The following is a 23,156-nucleotide window of genomic DNA, read 5'->3' as shown; positions in this document are numbered from 1 at the left end:
CATCCCTGCCATTGAAGACCCTATGAAATGCTGAGGGCGCTCAGAGGCCGACTTCACGCCCTTCACGCTTGTGCCCACGTGTGCTTCCCAGGTGCCACCTCCTGCTTCAGAGGTGCTGGGAGCCGCAGGGAGGGGGGCCAGCCATGCTTTCTGTTAGAACAGGATGGGGCCATCCCAGCAATATTGCATTTGTCAGATGTCAGATTAATGGGCGAATTGTCTGTCAATAGGGGACGGGTTAAAAAAAAAGGTGTAAAATGAGATACTACACAACTGTGAAAAATACTGGCATGCAGCAGATAGGAAATGAAGCAAAAATCTCTTATTTGATGTCACATTTCTAGTGAAAAAAATGATATATGTCCATATCTGCTTGTCTGCGTAGAAGATTCTAGATGAATACATAAGACATTATTTAAAAAGTCTTGGGGTGGGAAGCTAGATTGGTGGGTACAGAGTAGAAGGAAGGTTTTTACTAAAACTCAGAGGGTAGATGTAGGTGCGGGAATGCATGTGTTACCAGTTCTTAAGCCTGACTCACCAGCTCGGAAACCAGAAGCAGGACATATGGCTGAGAGGGCCAATCCTCCGGTGAGTCTGTCTTTTCCACTTAACCAGCTGTGAGGCCTTGTCCAAGTTCCCTGTATGTGCTTTACTTTTCTTATCCATAAAGTTAATTCTTACAAATCAATTCTAACCATACCTGTCATATAGTAAATTGCCATTATTATTACCAGTAGCAGGGCTGTTAAAAATTAGCGATTCTCACATTGCATCTTCAGTATCTCAGTTTCTTTTTATCATGTTTGTAAAAGTATTAACTGGAGCAGCAGATAAATACACATGGAGTCTAGGTCTCATTGTCCCAGCACTAGGGATAAAGAGCTTGGGTTCTGAAATGCCCAGAATTAGGTTAAAATCCTCCCACCCTGACACTTCTCAGTGCCCGTTCTTTGTTGGGTGCTATGAGGGGTGCACGTGTTTTGCTTGGATTGAAAAGGCCACCTTGATGGAGACAGACACTGTCCCCAAGTCTTGATGGAAGATACCACATTCTGAAAGACAGGAAAATGGTCCTCCATTTTCACATTGATGTCCCTTTCCCACTGTGCATTTATACAGATCCTTGTCATGTCAGCTGTCTGTATAGCAGCCTGGAGAATCGCGCTCTCAGATGGGCAGCTGGGGTTCTGCTCATTGCTGCCTGCCCACGGCAAGCTGCCTGTGAGAGCCAGAGCCAGTTTCATCCCAGAACCTGTCTGTGGGGCCCTGACCTGTGAATGATAGTGGGTCCAGACAGTGCTCTAAGGTGTTACATAGCCGATGACCATCTGCAGTGAAGCTCTTGCATTGCTTGGTAGTTCTTATCTTATGGCTCACCAAGTTAGAGATGGGCAGAGCCAGCCGCACAGTTGTTCTCAGGCCCGGCCTCTGAAGAGGGTTTTGCTGTGGGGACGACTGTTGTGAGCAGTACTTTTCCTTCACATGGAGTTGCAAGGTCCTGGATGAGCTGGGAGCAAGGGCTGTCTCTGGGAGGGAGGTTAAAGATGCACTCTGCTGACTTGAAGGGCAAGGAGATGGAGCCCTAAGAGCCATAGCGGATGGCTGCACTGCAGGGGCCGTCACTGTGTGTGCACGGGGCTGCACAGCCACAGCCAGGCAGATAGAGTTCATCAGGTGCTGCCTTGTGCCAGGAATCTGTATATCCAGACAGTGCTGTCCATGTTTCTTTATTTTAAGTCATTTATATAGAGGGGAAACCTTAATGTAGTAAGGCTATTGTTTTGGTTTCTTAAATTAGTCTTTAGTTTTGTTAAGAATACAGTCATATGACACTTTTTGTTTCTACTGAACGTAGTTGCACATGCCAGTAGTCTCAGCTACTTGGGAGGCTAAGGCTGGAGGATTGCTTGGGCTCAAGGGTTCAAGGCCAACCTGGGCAACATAGTGAGACAATGTCTAAAAAAGTAAATAAACAAAATATAATAAATCACATTTCTTGAATGTATCTCCCCCACTCTCCAAAACCAATAAACTAAGAGGTTTTGTAACCAGAACCTTGTTACTTATTAAGAGTACATTATTTTCGGGTGTTAACATAGTAAGGGTAGGAACTATACCACAAATCTGTTGGCCCTTTAGCAAAATATTTGCTTTGGTTCCCTATAGTAACTGTGGCTGTGCCTTTTACCTCGAAGACGAAATCTAAAGATAATTTTTAAACGTGGATCATATTCCTAAATAACATAACATGGTAAGAATCCCAGTGTCCTTTGGTGTGGTTGAGGTCAGACCTTATGCACTCAAAGGTGCTTTGAAAGTTGTACTTGGAGAGTTCAGGGCAGGCAGAGCCCTCCCAACCCCAGGTAGTGCAGGCTGGGCTGGAGTTGAGGTGTCAGCCAGATTTGAGCTGGCTCCCCCCACCTCCTCCTGCCTCAGGGACTCAGGTCCTCATCCAGTGCTCAGTGTCCCTGTCAGATGCGAGGAGGTGGGCGTGTGCCCTCCTGGGTCTCAGGTGGAAGATGATCTCACCCAGGACACCTCGAGGTTTGCTACAGCTCAGCTGGCAGGCTGCATGAAGCACTTTTCAAACACTTGTCAGATCCCCAACAAACTTTTGAACTTCCTCTTATCAGCAGATGTCTAGCTTGTCAGAATAGGTGTGAAGGTCATGAAAGTTGAATAGACAAAAATGACACTCCTACCACCATTTAGAAAATCCGAATGTGAAAATACCCAGTGCAAATACCCAACAGTCTACCACTTCCCCATAAAACTGGTAGGGGTCACTTGAACATTTAAAACTGCAAACACATTTTCTTTTATCTCCATCCTCACAGGCTGCTTTTGGAAGCAGGTTTTGTGCACTTCTCTGGCTCCTCCTATTGTCTCTTCCACAGAGGTGCTCGTCAGGAGAAAGCATACCTCTCTCACTGTGACCTCCCAGCCACTTCCATTTGATTTGAAAAACATTGGTGTTAAATTGATAATTCTCATTAGCAGGGATTTCTAAATATATATAGTGAAAGAGTTTTGTTTGTTTCCTCTGGCTTTAATGGTGAAAACTATCTAGTCTTCCAAAATTAGAGGAGATGCAGCGTTTGTATATTCCATAGTATAGTTAGAATGTGTTTTCTGGCAAACGATTTTTAAACCTGTACGTGGACTGTTCACTTAAATCAAATGTACATTTCCCAGTGTTATAAAACCAGCTTTGTTGGTACATGTGACTCCAGCTTTTTTGCCGAAAGGAGGGAGAAAGGAGGATTAAGGCAGATTAGAGCGCTGGGATAATACCTGACTACTTCTGTGTGCTCAGTACTACATTTCCTCCAAATCTGGGTGTTGCCATGGTGATAACAGCCCACGAGTTTGGGTGGGTGTGATGCTGAGGTGGCTGTGGAGGTGATGGAGGAGTGGCTTCTCTGGATCTGTGCAAGGGTGACACTAGTGCACCTGCCTGTCGGGATTTGACCCAGATAATCAGTGTCCAGGAGAACATCTGTCTCATTTCATTGTACTTAGCCTGGGCCATGCCAGAGAGGCCTGGGGCTCGGCTGCACGCAGCACCATTCTGGAATGGAGTCAGTGGGAAAGCAACATCATCAGGGCTGCCACTCACCACAGCCTGGGTTCCAGGTGCAGTGTGCGGTGCGTTGGTACAGTGTCCCAGGTGCACTTAGCTATTTCCTTAGTCCTGCGGCAGCTCTGGGAATCTCAGGCCTTAAGTAGAGCACTCGGGCGCTTTACAGCTGGGCTGGTGCCTCACTAATGTCGGGAACAAGTGCTCCAAACTCTGAAGATGAAGGGCGGAGCTGTTGTTATAGCCATGCATTTTCAACATTCTGAAGTCCAGAAGCTCATACTCAGCTTCTGTCTTGCTCTAGGGAGTGGTTATCTTTTAATGGCCAGTGAGTTATTTTCACTTAGAAAATGTGCAGGGTATTTGAGGAGGGTGTATTTGGTTTTATTAATATTTTAATACTAGATCCTGGGAGGTACCAATCGTTGGTCTGATGAGGGTGGGTGGGGGCAGTGGTGGTTATTTTTGCCTTGTGAAGTGATGTACAAGCTTTCATTAATTAAGAGTTGCTACTTTTGAGTGTGTGTATGGTGGAGAGGGAGTAGGAAGAACCTCAGAAATTTCCCTTATACTTTTTTCTTCTGTTTGTCTCTAGTCTTTATAACCTGGCATCACTGGAACTGAGAGAGAACCTTCTTACATATCTTCCTGAGTGAGTCTTTTAAGTATTTTTTTTAATGTCCCCAGAAGATTCTGTGTCCTTTTGACAGTTTGCCAGCCTTTCCGTGATAGTCCTTCCCGGGCAGTATTTATTGCCACAGATCCAGATGAATCTTCCTTTTGAAAACTAGTCCAAGTGAGGAGACTACACTGCTCAGCGTGTCTAAGCATTTGTTTTGTTTTTTTAAATAGCTCTCTTACCCAGCTACGGAGACTAGAAGAACTTGATTTAGGAAACAATGATATATGTAGTTTGGTAAGTCTGTATCGAACAGAGATTTGAATTTATCTTCGTCCTTTGTTATGGTCCCATCATGTTTTGGGAGTTTGCAAGGTTTACTTATAAAAGCAGTACAGTGGAAGAGCCAACATGGGACACTGGAGAATGGACTTCTGTTCTGGGAGGTTCAGGATTAAGATGTGGGTGAGGGGAGGTTGACGACTAGAGATTTGGGTATAAGAGGAAAGTTGAGGGCACTTTTAGGAAGAGGGGAGTCTTGATTTTAGAGAAATAACAAGTATCCGTAATTGTACCCAGTTACTACATGACGATGATTTAGGATTCCTTTTTTCCTTATAGAAGACAGAATTATATCTTGGTTACCACATTGTTACTTTTGCATGTTTGTTTTAGCCAAAATCAATCGGAGCTCTCTTACATCTAAAAGATCTCTGGTTGGATGGAAATCATCTGTCAGAATTACCTCAGGTAAGTTCAGGTTTCACAGTCTCTCACCCCATACAAAACAATAGACCTGTGTATTCCTTGCTTCTACATGGAGTTTTTAAAAGAAGGATGCCAAAAGCCAAAGACATTAATTAAAAACGCACATTTGGAAAAATGTATTCAGTTTTTGTCATTCTACATTGCTGTAAGGAAATTGAAAACTTCAACCCACCATTTCTAAAGGTAGTAAATAATATCTTTTAGTATGTGAAGCCCGTATTTTATTTCATCCTTGCTGCTCAAATAACTTATTTTAAGCCCAGCAGATTTATAAATTCCCCTGCAAATCAGGACCTGTGATCGAGGCAGCATACATTTCTGCTACTCTTTGTGATATGTTAAATGCCTCGGGACAATTTTGACTGTGGTTTGCCCTGTAGTATTTGTTGTAAAAGCAATACTAAAGCTTTCACTGCATATTTTTTCCAAATATAGTTGTCCAATATAGTGTTCATGTTTTTCCTACTGTTGCCAAGTATGACAGCCACGTTAAAAACACAGTGGGACCTGGGACAGACTCCTGAGCACTCAGCCAGCTCCTGAGTGGGGCCAGCAGGCAGGCTGCTTTCTGTCCAGCCACTGAAACACCTAAAGCGCAGTGGGCATTTCTGTTCTCCAGCTGTTACTGAGCTTTTATTCCTTGGTGTGTATTGCCAGTTCTTTACAGCGAGAAGACGCATTTTGTGATGTTGGTGCTTGTATTTTAAAGTAGCTCAGATGCTAACCTTCTTGGCTGTGGCCCCAGTCGTGATGGGGCCGAGTGCTTTGGTCAGGGAATGCAGCTTGAGGTCCAAGGAAGCACCCAAGTAAAATGTCAGTTGTCATATTGCCACTGAAGTTACTGTGATGCCACCAGGGACTACGAACAGGACCAGGAGACGAATTCAACTGTCTCTGAGATCTTGGGTGCTTTGGAAAGAGAAATGAATGAGCAACTGTTGGGGGCAGAGTTTGGCTACTATTTATATTTCTGTAGGAAATATATGGGAACTTCTGATTGAGAGAAGGTCAGTTCCTTCAGAGACAAAGGATGGGGTGAAGTATCAGGGAGTTGTCAGGAGAATAGGAAAATATCAGCTGTAGGCCTTGCAAGGAACAGAGTATGCATATGGGCTGACCTGTGTAACTGCCTGTTCAGTGTGCTGTCCTAAATGCAAAGAAATTAATGTTCCAATGATGCATGTTATAAATTATTACTTAAAAATCGAATTTACCTCTATAGTATAAATTTGTATTAAACCAGGACTAAAAGATACTTTAAAGTCTAAATCACAATTATTTCCTTGTCTTCATTGGTGGTGGGAAGAAAAGGATACAAACACAATGTGAAAAGGAATTGATGAAAAGTGGAACAAACTTGAGGACTGGCCAGAAATTAGTAGAAATGTAGTGTGATTTTCTGTAGATGGGGAATAAGGGGCAGGGTGATGGGGCATGTAATTAGGCAGGAAACCTGAAAGAGTGACTTGGACTGAATGAAATGCCAGTTGAGGAATTGGTACTTTTATAGGCATCAGACAACCCTCGCTGTTTTCTGAATAAAAGGAGGTATGATTATCTGACCAGACCAGCTGTGTTTCTAGGAAGGCGAGGGAGAAGCATGGTTTGTAGAATAGGAAAGCTAAAACTGGCTTCTGAGAGACAGAGCTAACAGTCAGGGGAAGAGGGCAGTGAGAGTAGGAATTCGACACAGGAAAGCAGGAAAAATGCCAGCGCTTAGGAGAGAAAAAGTGGCTACTGGGAGTGGGAGGTGGGATGTAAGGTAAATCTCGGTGGAACTGTAGACTCGCTGAAGGGCTTTCCCAGTCCCTAATGGACAGCTCTTTTTAAGCCACTGTGCTTCTCTTTTCTCTAGATGTTAAAGATATCAGTGGATCTGTATGTTACAGTTCTGCTGGGGAACAGTTGCTTTGGTGTTTGTTAACAAGTAGATAGTTTCTAATCAGAGAAAATCCCAGGGCCACACGAGCTGTAAGCTGCTTACTAGTGATTGATTCTGACATGGAGAACTTGATTCTAGTCTCCTTATTATTTTTCTCTGACTGTGTGACTTTGCACTTTGTTCGCTGTCGGTGCCAGCCTCCTTGTGTACCATGTGAGAGTGGTCTCTTGCCTGTCTGAGGTGGCAGGTGCGGCATCCCTTCTGGCTTAGAGCTCATTTTCATTGGAAGTGGGTCTGGCAGTTTACTCTGCCTTCTCATTTGGGTGAATGCTAGGAATCTCTAGGAGTTTGGGATTTCTTGTGAAAAGGCATGGTAACAAGTTCCTATGACCCGTGTAAGCCTGAGTTTCTCTTTCTGTGTTCTTGATGTAGGAAATAGGAAATCTGAAGAACCTGCTGTGCTTAGATGTCTCTGAAAATAGGTTGGAAAGACTTCCTGAAGAAATCAGTGGCCTGACTTCATTAACAGATTTAGTGATCTCCCAGAACTTACTAGAAACAATTCCAGATGGCATCGGTGAGTACTGGAAGGAATAAACTTCTGCAGGGCTGCCTGCTGCTGTCCTGAGTCCTTGAGCTCTCTCTGGCCTTCTGGTCAGTTGAGAATATGGCTTCTTAAAGTCTCCTTCTTGTTGCTGTTATTTTTCTTTTCTTCTGAGGATTAAACTCAGGACCTTTGCACTGAGCTTCATCCCCAGCCCATCTCATTTTTATTTTGTGACTGAATCTTGCTAAGCTGCCTAGGCAGAACTTGAACTTTCAGTTCTCCTGCTTCTGCCTCCTAGAGTGCTAGGATTATAGAGGTGCACCAGGAGGCTTGTGGCTTGTTTTCAAGGAAGGGAAGTAAAGAATGTTTAATACAGTTCAGGTTTCTCTTTATGCAAGTGGTTTTGACATCCTGATTTTGATAACAGTCACAAATATTGTTACTTTTAAATTTTGGTACAATTAAGTGTGTACGTTGTTCACATCTTGTCTCAGTGACTGCAATAGGGATTAGCCCAAATAATGGAAAGTGTTTGAAGAATATGAGTGATCACTAAGATTCAGCATCCTAAATAGTTAATGAGAAAAGAACTTAGACCTAGGGAAGGTACTCCTAAAAGAGCAACAGTGTAATTGAGGTCTTTTCTAGTTTAGTGAGGACTGTCTTAACCATTCCATGCAATTTTCTTTGAAAATAATTAGCCCACACATTTCTTTTTCTGAAAAGGAACTCAGTGCAGTATGAGAAATTGAACACAAACAGATATGAAGAGATTGTTTTGCTGGACCACAACCCTCTAGAAGTATAAGAAATTAAATTTAACCATCAAGTTATCATAGAATTTGTCTTTAATTTTTACTCAGAATATCAAAGGAGGTTTGTGAAAGATTCGCAGTAGTTGGAGAAGCCTTGTGACCCAGGACAGCTTCCTGTCTGATACTGGGTCAGAATAAAAACAGTAACTGATAATCACAGTGCAGTAGGAATGCAGATGTCCCATTGGGTTTTCGTCAAAGCTGGATGGAAAATTGACAGGGATTTTGCCTCTGTATAGAAATGTTCTCTAAGAATCATGTATGCATCAGAAAGTAGTCATAGAAATTTCACATTTTGATATTTGTAAGAGAAAGAAGTAGCCAGGTATAAACTGGCTGACGTCATATGTTTGTCTATAGATTTATTATATCTTCTAGTTCAAATGGGAAAAATGAAAGGATTGTGAATCTCAGCCTCATTTAAGAAAGAGGTTTCAAAAGCAAAGATAGGTGACAGGTTTCTGTGGGCTGCTTAGTGAAGGAAGGAGGACCCTGTTCCCGGAGGAAGTGTTCTCAGGGCAGCCGCAGGACTGCTTGGGGAGGAGCCTGCTCTGTGAGGGTGAGGTGCACCCAAGCGCGACTCTGTCTCCCACAGTGATGGTGCGGGGAGCCCTTCCGGGGTCTGTCTCAGTAGTTGTTGATGCTGCTAAATAGTTTAAGAATGGATTAGTGACACTCCTCATTCTCCAGCTCTGTGTCTTTTGTGTAGACACTATTTTCTGAAGGGGCACAGTGTCCTGTCAGCAGCTCTCAGTCAGTGATCAGGAGCCCCTGGCCGGGAGGTGCAGTCCCTGATGTGTGGCTGAAAGTGCAAATCCCAGTGAGTTTGTTTTCCCACTTCCATGGGGATGCTGAGAAGGCTGCAGTCAGCCCCACGGGTGTGAGCCGTGAGTTAAGACCTTTCTGAGGCTTCTGAGCTATTCTGCCTGTTCTGCAGTGTTCCCTGGAGGGATCTTTCCTGAGGCATTGTCACCAGAGGTCATTTCTAAACTACACCTGGCATGAATTGTGCAGTGAGATGAAGGTCCTTCCCTATGTAAAACAGCTACAGCCCTTAAAAAGGCATCAGTGGCTCGCTCATGAGATGCATCAAGGGCCAGCTGTTCATTCTTGACATTTTCTGGCTTTGATATATTTTTAGGTAATGCTGTTTAAAATGATTTGTGTGTAACTGCTGATTTTTTTTGACGTTCTGAACAAATTATTTTAATTCTCAACCTTTAGTACTCTAAATGAAAGGGGCATTGCATAATGGGAAAAGTTGGGTGAGGGAAAATAAGCAACAGTTTATAGCAAAAAAAAAAAGGACAGCAGATAGGAAATACCAGGTGGTGACTAGGAAAACAATTGCATCTAATAAGCTTAAATAATACCTTTTCAGGAAAACTGAAGAAGCTGTCCATCTTGAAGGTGGATCAGAACAGGCTCACGCAGTTGCCCGAAGCCGTTGGGGATTGTGAGAGCCTCACAGAGCTAGTTCTCACCGAGAATCGGCTCCTGGTGAGTGCGGTTTACAGACTAGGGGGAGGACTGACTGGCGCCAGATTCTCCTTGCTTGCAGCATGAGTTGGCTAGAAGTAAATTTCCTCACATTGCATCGCAGAAATCAGCTTAAGCCTGTGTAAGCACGTGGAGTGTTGTGTCCTCTCGTGCTGACCCCTCCCGGAGGTCCCAGGAGGTGTGGCTGGAAGCCACCATGCCTGGATGTGCTCATGCCTCTGCCAGAGCATCCAGAGGCTGCCCACAGAAACACGACTCCTTGGCTTCCTCCGGGGTCCCCCAGACACAGGGAAAGAGCAAGAGAAGGAAGATCGTGGGCCAGAAGCAGCGAGGTAGGATTTGGGGCTGGGTTGTGTTTCTGGAGGGGCTGCAGGAGTCTGATGAGCTTCAGTTGATGCTACAGCCCCTCCATCTTGGACACAGGGGTGCACAGGTAGCTGCAGGGATGCTCTCCCCAGCAGGGGAAAGTCAGTGATGCATCCTACCAGCTGGCTTAGCTGGCGAACAGCAGATTCAGTTAGTCTTCTCGCCTTACCGCTTCCCCTGCCTCATCCGTCCCTCTGTCATCACTTCATCTTCTCCTTTCCCTCCTGCAGTTGTCTCAGGGCTACTGTCTTTTTCCAGTGTGCTTTCCTAGGCAAGCACTCTCCTTTTAAGAGGAAAATACTCTACTTTCTCTTCTTTTTTCTCTCTTTTCACTTGTTGTTAATATTTTTTTTACTCTGACCCTCTTCCCTTTTTTCTCTTTTCCCTTTTCTACTTAAGCAGGTTGAATAGCACTCTTTAGGTGGAAAGAACAGATAAAGACAGCAGGAGAGGAATGGGCGTTCCGACATGATGGGGGAGTCTGGCCACATACTTCCTTGGGTTGCCCAAATGGCCATCCTACACTGGGCAGGGGACGGTACCAGCTCGTGCTGTCCTGGTTTGCGATTTAGGCTCAGCAATAGTTTTCTGAACGATGATTTTAACCTGCCAGCACCCCCATTGTCATGCTGGAGACCCATGCAGGCTGTCCTGCTTCCTGCAGGCTATGCTGTCCACACCAGGCCAGTTCACCTTCCTTTCTCCCCGGCTTCAGGCTCATGGTGCTGGTTCCCCATTTCTGCAGTTGCTGAGGCCATTGTCCCAGCGTGCTCTTTGCTCTTGAAGCGAGGGCAGGGCAAATCACGTACTGGAGGTGAAGAACATCCAGCACCTCATGAGATGCATCCCGGCTTCCAGTCTCTGCCTCTGACTTCATATCAAACATAGAATCACATCCAGGGAAATTCAGAACATTTAATTATTTCCTGCTAGGTGATGATTATTACAAATATATGATGTTTAAGAGGAACTTCACATCTCTTGTGGGATTTTCTTTAAGTCCTTGAACATATCTCTTGCTGGGAGCTGTGATAAAAATATATGATAAATTAATCATATGAATGTTATTTTAACAGACGTTACCTAAGAGCATTGGAAAACTTAAGAAGTTGAGCAACTTGAATGCAGACAGAAATAAATTAGTGTCTTTACCAAAAGAGGTATGTACTTTTAGAGAATCACATGACAATAACTGCAAAGAATTAATGATATACGAAATCAACAATGTCAAAGATAATTTTAGTGTTTAAAAGGCTTACATTTCGAAGGCGTGAGTATATAGCTAGTTGGAAGAATGATATCAAGGAATGGTCATGAGTAACATTAAGACTTGGGAAAGGGAAATTATAGGATTTTAAATGGAGAAAGAGATGGATTAACATCTGGGGCTTGCCGTACAGAGAATGGTGACACTACTGACAGAAATGGATAATTTAGAAGTTTGGCAGAAGAAGTGGATGACTTTGGGTTTGACTTGAATTTAAAGTGAAATAAAACTCTGTCCCCTAAGCCGTTGGGATTATAAAAATGGATTCTGACGGATCCCTTTCTCTGGGCAGAGGTTTACCTTGGGTGGGTTTCTGTCTGGGATGAGGGAATGAACTCTCAAGGGCTCCCTGGAGACCTACAGCCTGCTCCAAGAGGAGAGGAGGTAATGAGGCCCTTTGTAGAGAGTAGCTGTAGAGACCTGGAGGATTTCCATTCTACCAAGGGAGGTGGAGGTGCTGGCTGAGGAGGAGACCAAGCCAGATGTCTGAGGCTTTCCTCAGAAGAAGGTTTATTCACACCGAGAACCAGGAAAGCTTGCTTTCTCACTAGCAGTATAGCCTGCAACTCAGCGTAAGCCCCACCCCACCCCCAATCAGGTGAGCTCCTGCTGAGACTTCCCCTTTGCTGGTCCTCAGATAGAAAGGTTATTTCTTTGTATGAAATGATCTCTGGTCAGGTGCAGGTTCCTTCCTGTTCCTCTGCTTTGACCCTTTGTAGCATTTCTTTCTTGGAATAATTTCAAAGCTGCCATCCAGAGAGCCAGAATGTGAGAGTCATTCTTTGCTTTGGGTACCTGTGCTTTCTAGCTTACTCTCTTCTTTTCTTGTCTGGGCTCTACCCACAGTGCCCAGCCTTCTCCTGGGTGAGATGGGAGCATCCCTGAATGGAGGAAGGGGCATATTGATTGTAAATGTGGCACGTGAATACTCAGTACTTCTTTAATATTAGCACTGGCAGCTGAATCAAACTGTCTCCAACAGGAAACTGAAGTCTGTATCTCAGCTAAATTGGGACACAAGAATATTCTGATAATCAAAACATTTTGATTTCAGTCTCTAAGCAAGCAACCAAGCACAGCTGATCCTCTGAGCATTAATTTTGCTCTTGCTGAGTATCAGTTATAGACGGGGAATGATCGAGCACTTCACACACACGAAAAGTAGAAAGGAGTTACTTTCTCATTGACACACATGATACTAGTGTGTGTGAGTCACTGGTTAAGTGTATTAACTCACTGGATCCTGAGAGTAGCTTTGAGATCATTTCACGGGCCAGTGAATTTTTAAGGCACACATACAGAGTTGGTAGAACCAGGTTCCGGGGAGCCTTGCAGTCAGCAGTAAAAACAGGCACCTCAGGTGGTTTAGATTCAGCCCAGCCTTTCCTCTGTATGACCTTGAGGTAGGGAAATACATTGATTCATTAAAGAAAGGTCAAATTACCTTTGTTTGGACATTTAAGAAAATTAATACAGCTCAGGAATATTTTCAAGGCAGATGCTAAGGAGGAGGGTACTTTTAAGTGTAACGTTCTTTCCCTGTGAGTTTCACTACTACCCAGCTTCTCTGGACTGCTCTTGGACTCTCTTTTTCCTAGGTGCACACACATTCTAGAGAAGAACTTCAGAAAACCAGCGTTTTCGCATGGGGCCTCTTTTCATTTTAAACAAATAAAACTCACACTGTATGTGTCATGTGTCAGTTTCAGTTTATTAGCACAACTTTGCATGATGAGAAAACTGATGATAAAGTAAGACTATTTCTAGTTTTGAAGCATGGTAGCTATCAGGTTTGGTGAAATTGAGATTAGTATTCTGGCTTTCGTAGTTTTATAAAGTCTGTACGTTTTTGTTCAGCCACCTGATAGAGCTGAGAATGGTCCAAGTTTTAGAACTGGTGTCCTGTGGCACACCTTCCATCCTCATATGCAGCCCCCTGGAGTAGGAAGCTCTGAGCCCAGCTCCAGCTCTGCTGGGGTCCCAGGTGGTAGCCTGGCAGAAACAGTTTGAGTGTCTCAGGCTGACCCTCGAGCCCAGCAGGCAGGCCACCGTGCGTCTCCTGGCCTCATGTCCTGTTGTGTTGGCCTGGGTGGTGTGGTCCTGTGAGAAGCCTGTGCAGTGAGCGTCCTGGGCCCTGTGACGTGTGTGTGTGTGCACATGTGTGTGCGCACGTGTGTGCGCACGTGCGCACATGCGCACATGCACACCCATATGTGCTGATTCTGACTTCATGTAGGATACCATTTGATCAAGTCCTGCATTTTCTAGGTTGTGTTCTTTTCTTTCCCAAATTGACTCCTTTCCCTTGAACAGTTAAAGTGCATACATAGCATATACAAACTGAAACTCTGACCAACTCAATTTATGTGCAGAAAATCTATAGTTGTATTAATTGCTATTGGTTTGGAATGTGATGTGGCTCTTCCTACTTTTTGTTTTTCTTTTTTAAAACTTCGGTAGTGTTGTGTGTTATCAGTTTTATGGCACAGCTTCTCAGTCTGTAGCAGCATTTATCTGCATTTGTTTTTCCCACATAATCCAGGGGAAAATGTTCATACTGTGTGGTCACAGTAGTAGATTCTGTTTGTGCTTTGTGATGTTATTTGTGGTAAACATTTGTAAATCAATGAATGTCTCTTGTTTTCTTAATTGTTAGCTGCTTGGAAATTTAGAAAAGTCAGGTAAACTTGTTATCTTGTAAGTATTGTTCAGACCACAGTTGCATCTTTAACTTTTATTTTGCTTCTTAAATGCATGGAGATTCATACTGGCTGATACTTTTGTGTGTTCTTCATTGTAAAATATTGGACATTTAATGTAAAATTGTTTTAAATGACTGCATGGCCTGAAATCTTCCATTGTCATGTGTTTTTCAGATTTATTCAGATTATTTTCTCTCAAAAGAATGGTTTTCTATGAATTACAATTTAAGTTACCGAGAGGCCCTGAAAGGCATCATGAGGCGCCTCATCTGTCTTCACGCAATTGTGGTTTGTCGGCATGACTCTGTCTTTAGCAGACATGCTAGATTTGCTTTATTTGCTACCTGTGGCATGCTTTGCTTTCTCAAGCCACTTATTTGTATCTTTTATTTCTCATCTCGTTGCTTCAGTATATATACTTCTGGGAAAGGGAGATCCCCTCAGAAACTCAGATACTTGGTTCAGGAAAGAGGAGGAAGGACTGTGGAATAGTACGACTTACTGGATAGACAGCCAGTTGGTATATGTGTGGCCATGGGTATGATGAACGAGGGCAGTAATTCATAATATTCCTTAGCCACATCTTAACTCTTGCACCATCTGGGCCATAAAGAATTTCTGGCTAGAAGAAATTGAGTGTATATCCATGTTTATAGTCCTTCTTTTTGTGCGTCTACATTGAGCTAAAATGAAGATGACCCCAACTACATCACACATATTCAATCAGATGAGACAAGCTGGAGTTTGGAGATGAGTCGTTCAAGCTTTTTTCGGTCTGAGAAGCTGTATATACTTTTATATTTTCATTATATTTTAAATTGAACTACTGGTAAAAGAGATGATGTGAAATCTAATAGCATTAGAATAAAATTAGTTGATCATCAGATTTCAAGATGGAGAATGCATCCCTAAACTTGAAAGAAGAAACAAGTACTAAAAAGAACTTGATAGTTTTGTCTACCTGAAAGATTTCTGATCTCCATAAAGGTAAAGATAGCCCATGGGCAGGAAAGAGATCTTCCCTTAACTCTACTAGAAATTCCTTCACATCATTAAGAAAAATGTGTACCCACTCTATACAAGTAGACAGAACCAAAGTGAACATGTCATCACAAAAGAAAAAGTAACTTCTAATGCGAAACAATGTTGGCCACATCAGTGTTCACAAAAATATAAAAACATTTAACCCATCAAAGTTCTAATGCTTTAAAACATGCCACATATAGGCAAATATGCAGGGAAATACATAAATATAAATTATTAGGACTTCTCTGGAAAGGAATATAACATTATTTAAAATTTTAAAAATACCCTTAACTTTTTTTGCAGTTCTACTTCTAGGAACTTCAGAAAAACATTGATTCTCACATTTTATATAAGAGCAGCTGATGTGTTCCAGGCCCCATACCAAGCATGTGCAGAGCCAGAAAACATGGGGCAGGCATGTGCCAAGTATGTGCCTAGGCAGCTGACAAGTGAACAGCTCTGTATCAAGTGCTTGTGCATTGATTCTTGTCTTATTTTCACAGTAGTTCTATGAGGTGTTTGTAAATTGTTATTAATATCCAGCAGTTTGAACTAAGTAACTTGCCCAAGATCACACCACAAAGCAGCAGCAGAACTAGAAAGCAACATCAAACATGCGCAATTTGTTGAATGGTCCGCGTTGCATCTGTGAAGAATGCATCGCAGTAAGAAGCCCTTTGGAACTAAAGGCATACATGCTGCACATCATAGTGTTGACCCCAACTTTGTTAATGTGTGTGTGTGTGTGTGTGTGTGTGTGTGTGTGTGTGTGTACTCACCAATGAAAGGCAGGACTGCTGGAAGATTGTATCTCAGGTTGTAAATGTGATTATCTCTATGTGGTAGGATTTGAGTTCTCTTCCTTTCACTATGCTTTCCTATGTATGCATGGTTTTGATTTTCCAGCTGGCATAGTTTACTTTGTAATAATCAGAGAAGAGAATATCGTAGCTATTAGTGGATATCTTGATGTCAGTGGCTCAGTAAATCAGGGAATTTTAAAACCACATGATTTCTAAAATATTTATGAAATAGGGAACATTTGGGTAATATACCACAGATGATGATGGGATTCTAATATTATACATCATGTTATTTCTCTCCAACTTGTCTTTTGGCCAGATTTTGATTTTTGTACGTGTTCATTTTTTGCCAGTGACATATGGATTCAAATCTGTTAAAAATACTGAAAAAGAGGATACTGAGTACAAATGAAAATTCTTTTATAAGGAGGGCAGGCATTCACAAAGTGAATATAAGCCAACAGAGGTGACTAATACAGGCTTTCTCTTTGAATCTTTGACTGTCTGATTATCTCCTTCCTCCATGGTACAATAACCTGTGGGCAATTAATACTCAGTAAAAGTTATCTGCGTGAAGTTTCACTTAGTGGTCTGCAGGTCCTGCCTCTTTGAGATAGATCAGCTCAGTGTCAAATAGTTCAGTAGAATATCATTCTTAATTAACAGACACAAAACAGCTAACCAAGAATTCTCAGCTACATTCTGGGATTCTCAGAGAATACAAGTCCAAGCCCTTGTATTCTTGGAAGGTGTTATTATGTGGTTTAAGGGAAGCTTAAAAATATCAACTTAAAACTGGTAATAAGTTATTTAAACAGTTCTCCTTCCCAGAATTTCTAAGTGATGAACACAGAAAACCTCAGTTCTACCTGCTGAACCTAGAAGACAAAGCAAAAACACATATAAATGATTGGTGCTGTCTAATACTTAGCTCATGTCAGTTCTTCACTCTCACTCTACCGGATATCTTTGGGATGTGTTGTCTGAGAGATGGATTTCTAAGGCGTCCAGATGAGCTCAGCAAAGAGACAGCCAGCACCCACATGTTCCAGACTCACCGTAGGTCCCTGGTGTTGATGGAACCCGTTTCTTGGGAAAATAGTTTCTACCACATTCATTTGGCAGCAGCAGTAGGCTTGGTTCTATGATAGGAACTAAATTATATATGTGGTAATATTTAATTTAGTTTGTATTGTTGCTTTTGGTTAAAATAACGTATCCAAACCCACAGAAAATGTGACTGAGCCTAAATTCTGTGTCTGGATGCTCTCAGAGAATCTGCTTCCTCCCTTGCACCACACCCGCTCTGACGTCTGTAACAAACTCTGTCTTTTGAGTTATGATTTTAACTGCTTAATAATCTTTGCTAGAAACCAAATGTTCCTGCCATTCCTTCCTGGCTGAACTGGAAAGAGAGCTCTGTTTGTGTGAATGTTTGCCTGGGACAGTGTGTGCTTTTCAGGTGATTAAGGCATCCCTAGCACATTCTGCAATAACACATGCCCTTTGTTGGCATAGTTTCCAGACACCATAGACAATGGAGATCAGGACGTCATGTGGCCTACTGTGACATCCCAGAGGGCCCAAAAGGCTCTTGATCACAGTTGCTTTCCTCCCCTCAACATCCTAAGTGGGTGTGAGATAAGAGTGGGAAAGGAAGAGGAAAGCTCAGATACTCCACTGGAAATTTATGCTGTTTCCCCCAAATACTTATGGGATGTTAACCTGTCCTGAACTTTTAGAGCCCCTTGACACACACACTTCAATTAGTGAATTCATTTTTATTACCAGATACATGATACATGTACATGATACAGCTGAAAGTTTTCACACAGTACAACCGTAGGGCCTCAGCCAGATGACTGGGACAGTGGACAGCTGTAAGACACGACGCCCAGTCCACAGTCACAGTCTGCCTCAGCACTGTCCACTTCCAGGAGTCCAGTGTCCTCTGAGATGATCTCATGAGTAGCTGACATGGTCTGTTGTCCCTCCTTTGGGTGCAGATAAAGCCTCTCTCCTCAGACCTAGCAAGATTGGCACCCAAGTGCTGATCTGGAAAGCCTCCCCCTGGGCACACAGTCCCAGGCTGCTCACAGACACCACACAGTCACCTCTCCAGCTGGATGTGTTAGGGGTGGGTACCCCTCAGAACCTGAGGATCCCTTCCTGTGAGTAGATCTTGGCCAGGACTCTGAATTTCTCAGTTCTCATAAGGATCAAGGTTTTCATTCCTTTCCTCCTGCTGTACCCTTGAGGCATCTGAGTAAATCTGGTGATTTCATTCCTCCATGGAGGGACGATCTGGTTGCATGTCTCTTCTAGGCTGCTACACCAGGGCTCCTTATTTAGAAAGCCCAAGAGAGCCTGCTGTTGGATTCTGATTAGCACAAAAAGAAAACTTCTGTTGTGTCCCTTACTACACAGGAGCAGACAACTTTAAAGTAGCAGTTTTTCCCAGGCAAGTAGGCATACCTAAAAGAAATATTTGGTAGGTATATGGGCTAGACGTGGTGGGTGGATAGGCTTGGGGTTGTACTTGTGAAGCTCCCTGATTATATGTGAACGTGTCAAATTAAACAGTAACTGAATCAAATGTTAGTAAGAATCTCCAGGAGGCGTTTTCTGGCAGAATGTTAGATCATAATTACAGAAAAAACATGGAGTACAATTTATCATATTCTAGGCTAAAAGGTTCTGGGGAGAGTTTACGGAGGAATTAGAGGACAATTGCCTAATTTTGGATAATTGGTAAAATTAAAAAGACACGAACAAGAAAGACATTTTCTATAAGAAACAATGGGATAAAAGATACAAGGTGTATTTTAGAGTATTGTGAATTAAAGCAGTTTTACTTAGATGGGAAATGTCAATATGTGAATAGTGAGAAATAAATAAGACAGTCTGATAACCTCTCCATTTACTTGGGTGCTTTCCATATAACTAGTGATAAATGTTAGTTCGCTGTTTAAATTATGTTCATTTTTATTTTGCACTCATTATGTTTAAATACTGTGATTAAATATATTATTCAAAACCTTTATATTAACTCTTAAGGGAGGAAATAGAAAGATTGTGCATGAAGGTAACTACAGAATTTTATAAATATACATTCTGCTCTTTTAAGTATTTGATACACTTAGTAAACACATGTATAAATAGAAAAGGGCAGAAGACACATTTGGATATCTTTGAGGAGTCAAGTCTCTTGCTCTTCCTCCAGCACAGGCCCTGAAATAGTGTTTTTCCATGTCTCAGTGACTCATCAATAGGTCCCTTCATGAATCTCTTCTGGCGATTGCTCTTAGCCAGGATAGTGAGCCCCAAAAGAATGTGGCTGTTCATGGATTCTTGAGCAAGGCTGTGTCTGGATCAAGTTGTTTTTCCACCCCCTTGGTTTAGCTTCTCTGCCTGTAGAGCCCACAGCCTGTTTTAAGAGAATCTTTGAATTCTGTCTGTCTGCTTTTTGAAGGCCAGAAATTCATTTGCCTTTGACTTGCTTATGTTAAAATAAAATATATAGAAGACATTAATGTGTAGCCTGTCAAATTCTTGTTGTCCTTTTGAGGGTTTTTGTTTGTTTGTTTGTTTTGGTACTGGGGATTGAACTCGGGACCTTGCGCTTGCAAGGCAGGCAGCGGACACCCTGTGCTAAATCCCCAGCCCTGAAACTAGAATTTTAATGCTTTTATATTACTGTACAGTATCTGTCTAGACTTGTACAGTTTGGTTGACATACTTAACAGATCCATTTTCATTAGATATCAGCAGTACAAAGTAGCTTCCTTTTCAGATTGAAATGTTTGACTGTATGGTTATTTTCTTGATTTAACAAAGAACTTGTATGTTTAGCATTTTGTATGATTTAAATCAAATGTATTTGGTCCACAGGTGAGACGTAAAATTGTGTGGTATGTCTTTACGTATCTTTTTCATGCTCTTTGCAGCAGGATACTCTGCCTTCCCTGTGTCCCTGCCCACAATGAAACAAAGGTGCATTTTTGTCCCACTATAGATTGGCGGGTGCTGCAGCCTCACTGTGTTCTGTGTGCGCGATAACAGACTGACGCGGATACCTGCTGAGGTGTCACAGGCGACAGAGCTTCACGTCCTAGATGTGGCAGGGAACAGGTGAGCATGGCCTTAGGTTTTTCCCCAGCTTTGCCGCGCATCTCGGCATCTCCCCGTTCGCACCCTCCGGGTTCCAGGGGTTGTTGAGGTGGGGGTGAGCACTGAGCGTGGTAGGACTCAGGTACCGGACACTTCCACAGAGGTGATTCTCATGGGGCAGGACTGTGATGTGGAGGAGTGCTCCTGAGGAAGCGGCGCTTGGGTTTTGTCTTAGTCTCTCTCATCAGCTTTTGTGAGTCAGAATGGGCGTCAGAGTTTCCTTATCTTCAAAATGAGCTTGAATCAGTCTGAACTTTTTTTGTGTTTTTTATTTTTAAAGACAGGGTCTGGCTGTGCTGCCTAAGTTGGTCTTGCACTCTTGAGCTCTAGTGATCCTCTGGCTCAGCTCCCTAGCAGTTGGGACTGCAGGCACACATTACCATACCTACCAAGCTCGCTTTTAAGCAGGGGCATTGGTATGCTGTGCTGGGGACTCAGAACCCCTTAAAGTGTGAATACAACTGTATACTGGATCATTTCTATGGAGTAAGGCTCTGCAGCTAATGTCATATATCTAAATGATTCATAATTTGAAAAAAAAAAAAGCTAAGAGCTACCTGACAGCATCCCAAGGCCATAGCAGCGCCATTGCCCAAGTCCTCAGCTCCTCGCCAGTGTCTGGAGTTTGCCTGTGCCTCACCCTTGTAGAATACAGCTTGGTTTCTACTGTCCTGAGCTAATTTCAGCACTCCAGGTGTTAATGTGTACTTCCCCCCCCCACCCTGAGCCCACACCGGCTGTCCTGGGACCGTGGCTCTGTCACTCTGTCCTGTTGTGTTTCTTTGTCACCCATACTTTATTTCCTTCTGAAGGCCTTCCCTTTGAGCCTGCTTCTGGAGACTTCCCTGCCAGAGCATTCACAGCACTGTGTGTCATTGCCTGTCCACATGTCTGTAACCTTCCTGCACCGGGAGCCACCTAAGGTTGATGTTCTGGTTTGTGTCACTGGATCACTTGTCCCTCCACAGTCCCTGGGATGCCTTCATATTTGAAGACTTTATGAAAATGTTAGTAGTTTTCCAGAATAAGTAGCATGGCATTGCAAAATGTCTGCGATCGCAGGTTCTGTTGCCAAAAGGAATGTGAAACTTGCTTTTGAACATGATGTGATTAAATAGGGGGAAAAGTGTGCACCCAGAGAAAGCTTTGGCTTCCCGTGGTAGAGGTCAGAAGTGTGGAGAATGTTTGAGGCACTGTCCTCTGAATGCCAGTGGGCTGGTCGCTTGGGTCGGGCACAAGGCCCCATCTTTCATTTGGCTAATGGATCGTCGACAGCAGGCCTAAATAAACTAGAGGCTGGAGTGAGTTATGGCCTCAGAGTGCTCACTTCTTTAAAGGTCAGTGCTTTCAGGACATCTTGATAGATTCTTAAGACTGGTAAGTGGTCGCTGAAAACTCAAGATTGATTTGGGCCAGTGTTGAGTTGCTGCTGGAGCAACCCTAACATGAGCTGTTGGAGTAGAGCAAGAAGGTTTCTCCAGACCTCTCCTCTCCAGTATGAGCAACTCAGTGACTCCAGACATTCCCTGCCTCTTGCTGCAAGGGTGAGCATGAGTAGTATGTGTCATTAGTTCTTGAGCATCTTTCTAGATGGTTTAGATGTTTGAAACTGCTGTTCACTTATGTGAGTGGAGACCTCCTGTTCTCAGAGGACAGGAAATTTTCATTGTTGTTACTCTTCAGCCAGGGTGGAAAAATTCAGTTAAAAAGTTGCATTACATAGCTGTCATCCGTGCCATTTTAGTCTATGCATATACAGACACATTACCAAATTTTAAGGTTATTAAATATTTAGTCACTACTTATTTAAAAGTATCAGTATTGAAACTAATAAAAGATAGCTTACAGAAGAGTGTCTCCATGAGAAATTGTACTAAATAGAGCCAGAGTCCCTGCCTCTGCAGCACGTGGCCACAGGATGGGTTCATGTGAGATTGCAGAAGTGTTTGCACATCAGATCGGTGAGATCATAGCAAGAATGGCTACACAGCACCACCTGGAAACTGTTCATCCTCTGTGACAGTAGGAAGAGGCGTCCTGTACCCTCCGCTCCCCATGAGAACAGAACACAGAATTCCTCTTAAACTCTGCATAGGACCATCCACCAGGTGCACAGAGCTGTGTGTGAGCATCTTCTCTGCAGTGTTAGCAGTATCCAGTATGACAGACCAGTGGCTGTCGGCGGTGAAATGTTTATACCCTGGTATTCTGACACAAGTATATACTTGTGTATGTGTGTATGTGTGTGTATACACTTGTATCCTCATCCAAAAAATGAGATGACAACATGGCAGGATGGCCATACCATGGGATACTTCGTCAAAAAATGGACTTTTTCCCTGGTAGTAACATGAAAGAAGGCCTGGAATGTTGAGTGAAAAGAGCAAGTGTTAGCATAGACCAGGCAATTTATTAAGACTCTGCCTCCAAATAAAAAAATAAAGAAGGGTTGGGGATGTAGCTCAGTATAAGGGCCCTGCCTAGTTCAATCCCCAGTACCAAAGAGAGGGAGTCATTGAATGGTGTATGAAAACCTCAGTTTTATTTTCTAACTTAAAATAAAACCTTATCTGTGTGGTACACTAAAACACAGAGAGCCCTCCTAGAGAAGGCATCAAGAGTTGCGGGTACGGGGCAGGGCTTATTTTAGAGATTTTGATACTGTGAGATTTTTTGTTTTTGTTTTTTTTCCCAATGATTATACTCTCAATTTATCTAGACTTTGAAAATGTAGTTTAAAACTAAAAAGTTCCAGTAGAGAACAACAAACAGATGAAATGTTAAATTGTAAAAAGTATTCAGCCTTCATATTACAGGAATCAGTAGGCCGTGCTTCGCAGTTAAATAATTTGATAAATGAATTGCTGGAGCAGCTCTGAGGCCCCTGGAAGGTCACCCGGGGCTGCACTAATTATAGACATAACTAGAAAGGAAGTGCTCACAGTTTGGTTATTCATTTGCTTTCATCCTTGTGCCACTGGTGTAAATAGTAACCACAGGGCTTTTTATTCCTGGGGGATGTGGACCTAAATAGAACATAGAGGTGTGTACAGACGGGGCTGTGGTTTCTTGTGTGGATTCTTTTTACTCTGTACTGTACGGAAAGTA

At 42.9% G+C, this 23,156-nt stretch overlaps 1 protein-coding gene across 1 annotated transcript in view; it reads left to right on the top strand.

The window, feature by feature from the left end:
- The window catches only part of Lrrc1 (leucine rich repeat containing 1), a 105,442-nt gene that overhangs the window by 75,032 nt on the left and 7,254 nt on the right, over window positions 1-23,156 (top strand). The window contains exons 6-12 of the mRNA XM_033763180.1: window positions 4,179-4,235; window positions 4,436-4,499; window positions 4,878-4,952; window positions 7,285-7,429; window positions 9,596-9,714; window positions 11,157-11,240; window positions 19,894-20,009. Of these exons, the coding sequence (XP_033619071.1) occupies window positions 4,179-4,235; window positions 4,436-4,499; window positions 4,878-4,952; window positions 7,285-7,429; window positions 9,596-9,714; window positions 11,157-11,240; window positions 19,894-20,009 (660 nt within the window). The remainder of the gene's footprint in view (window positions 1-4,178; window positions 4,236-4,435; window positions 4,500-4,877; window positions 4,953-7,284; window positions 7,430-9,595; window positions 9,715-11,156; window positions 11,241-19,893; window positions 20,010-23,156) is intronic.

Source organism: Fukomys damarensis, unplaced genomic scaffold (assembly GCF_012274545.1).
Source record: "Fukomys damarensis isolate Sample0158 unplaced genomic scaffold, DMR_v1.0_HiC HiC_scaffold_14, whole genome shotgun sequence".
Lineage (NCBI taxonomy): Eukaryota > Metazoa > Chordata > Mammalia > Rodentia > Bathyergidae > Fukomys > Fukomys damarensis.
Note: the sequence above shows the minus strand (reverse complement) of the source record. Positions and strands in the feature narration are given on the sequence as shown.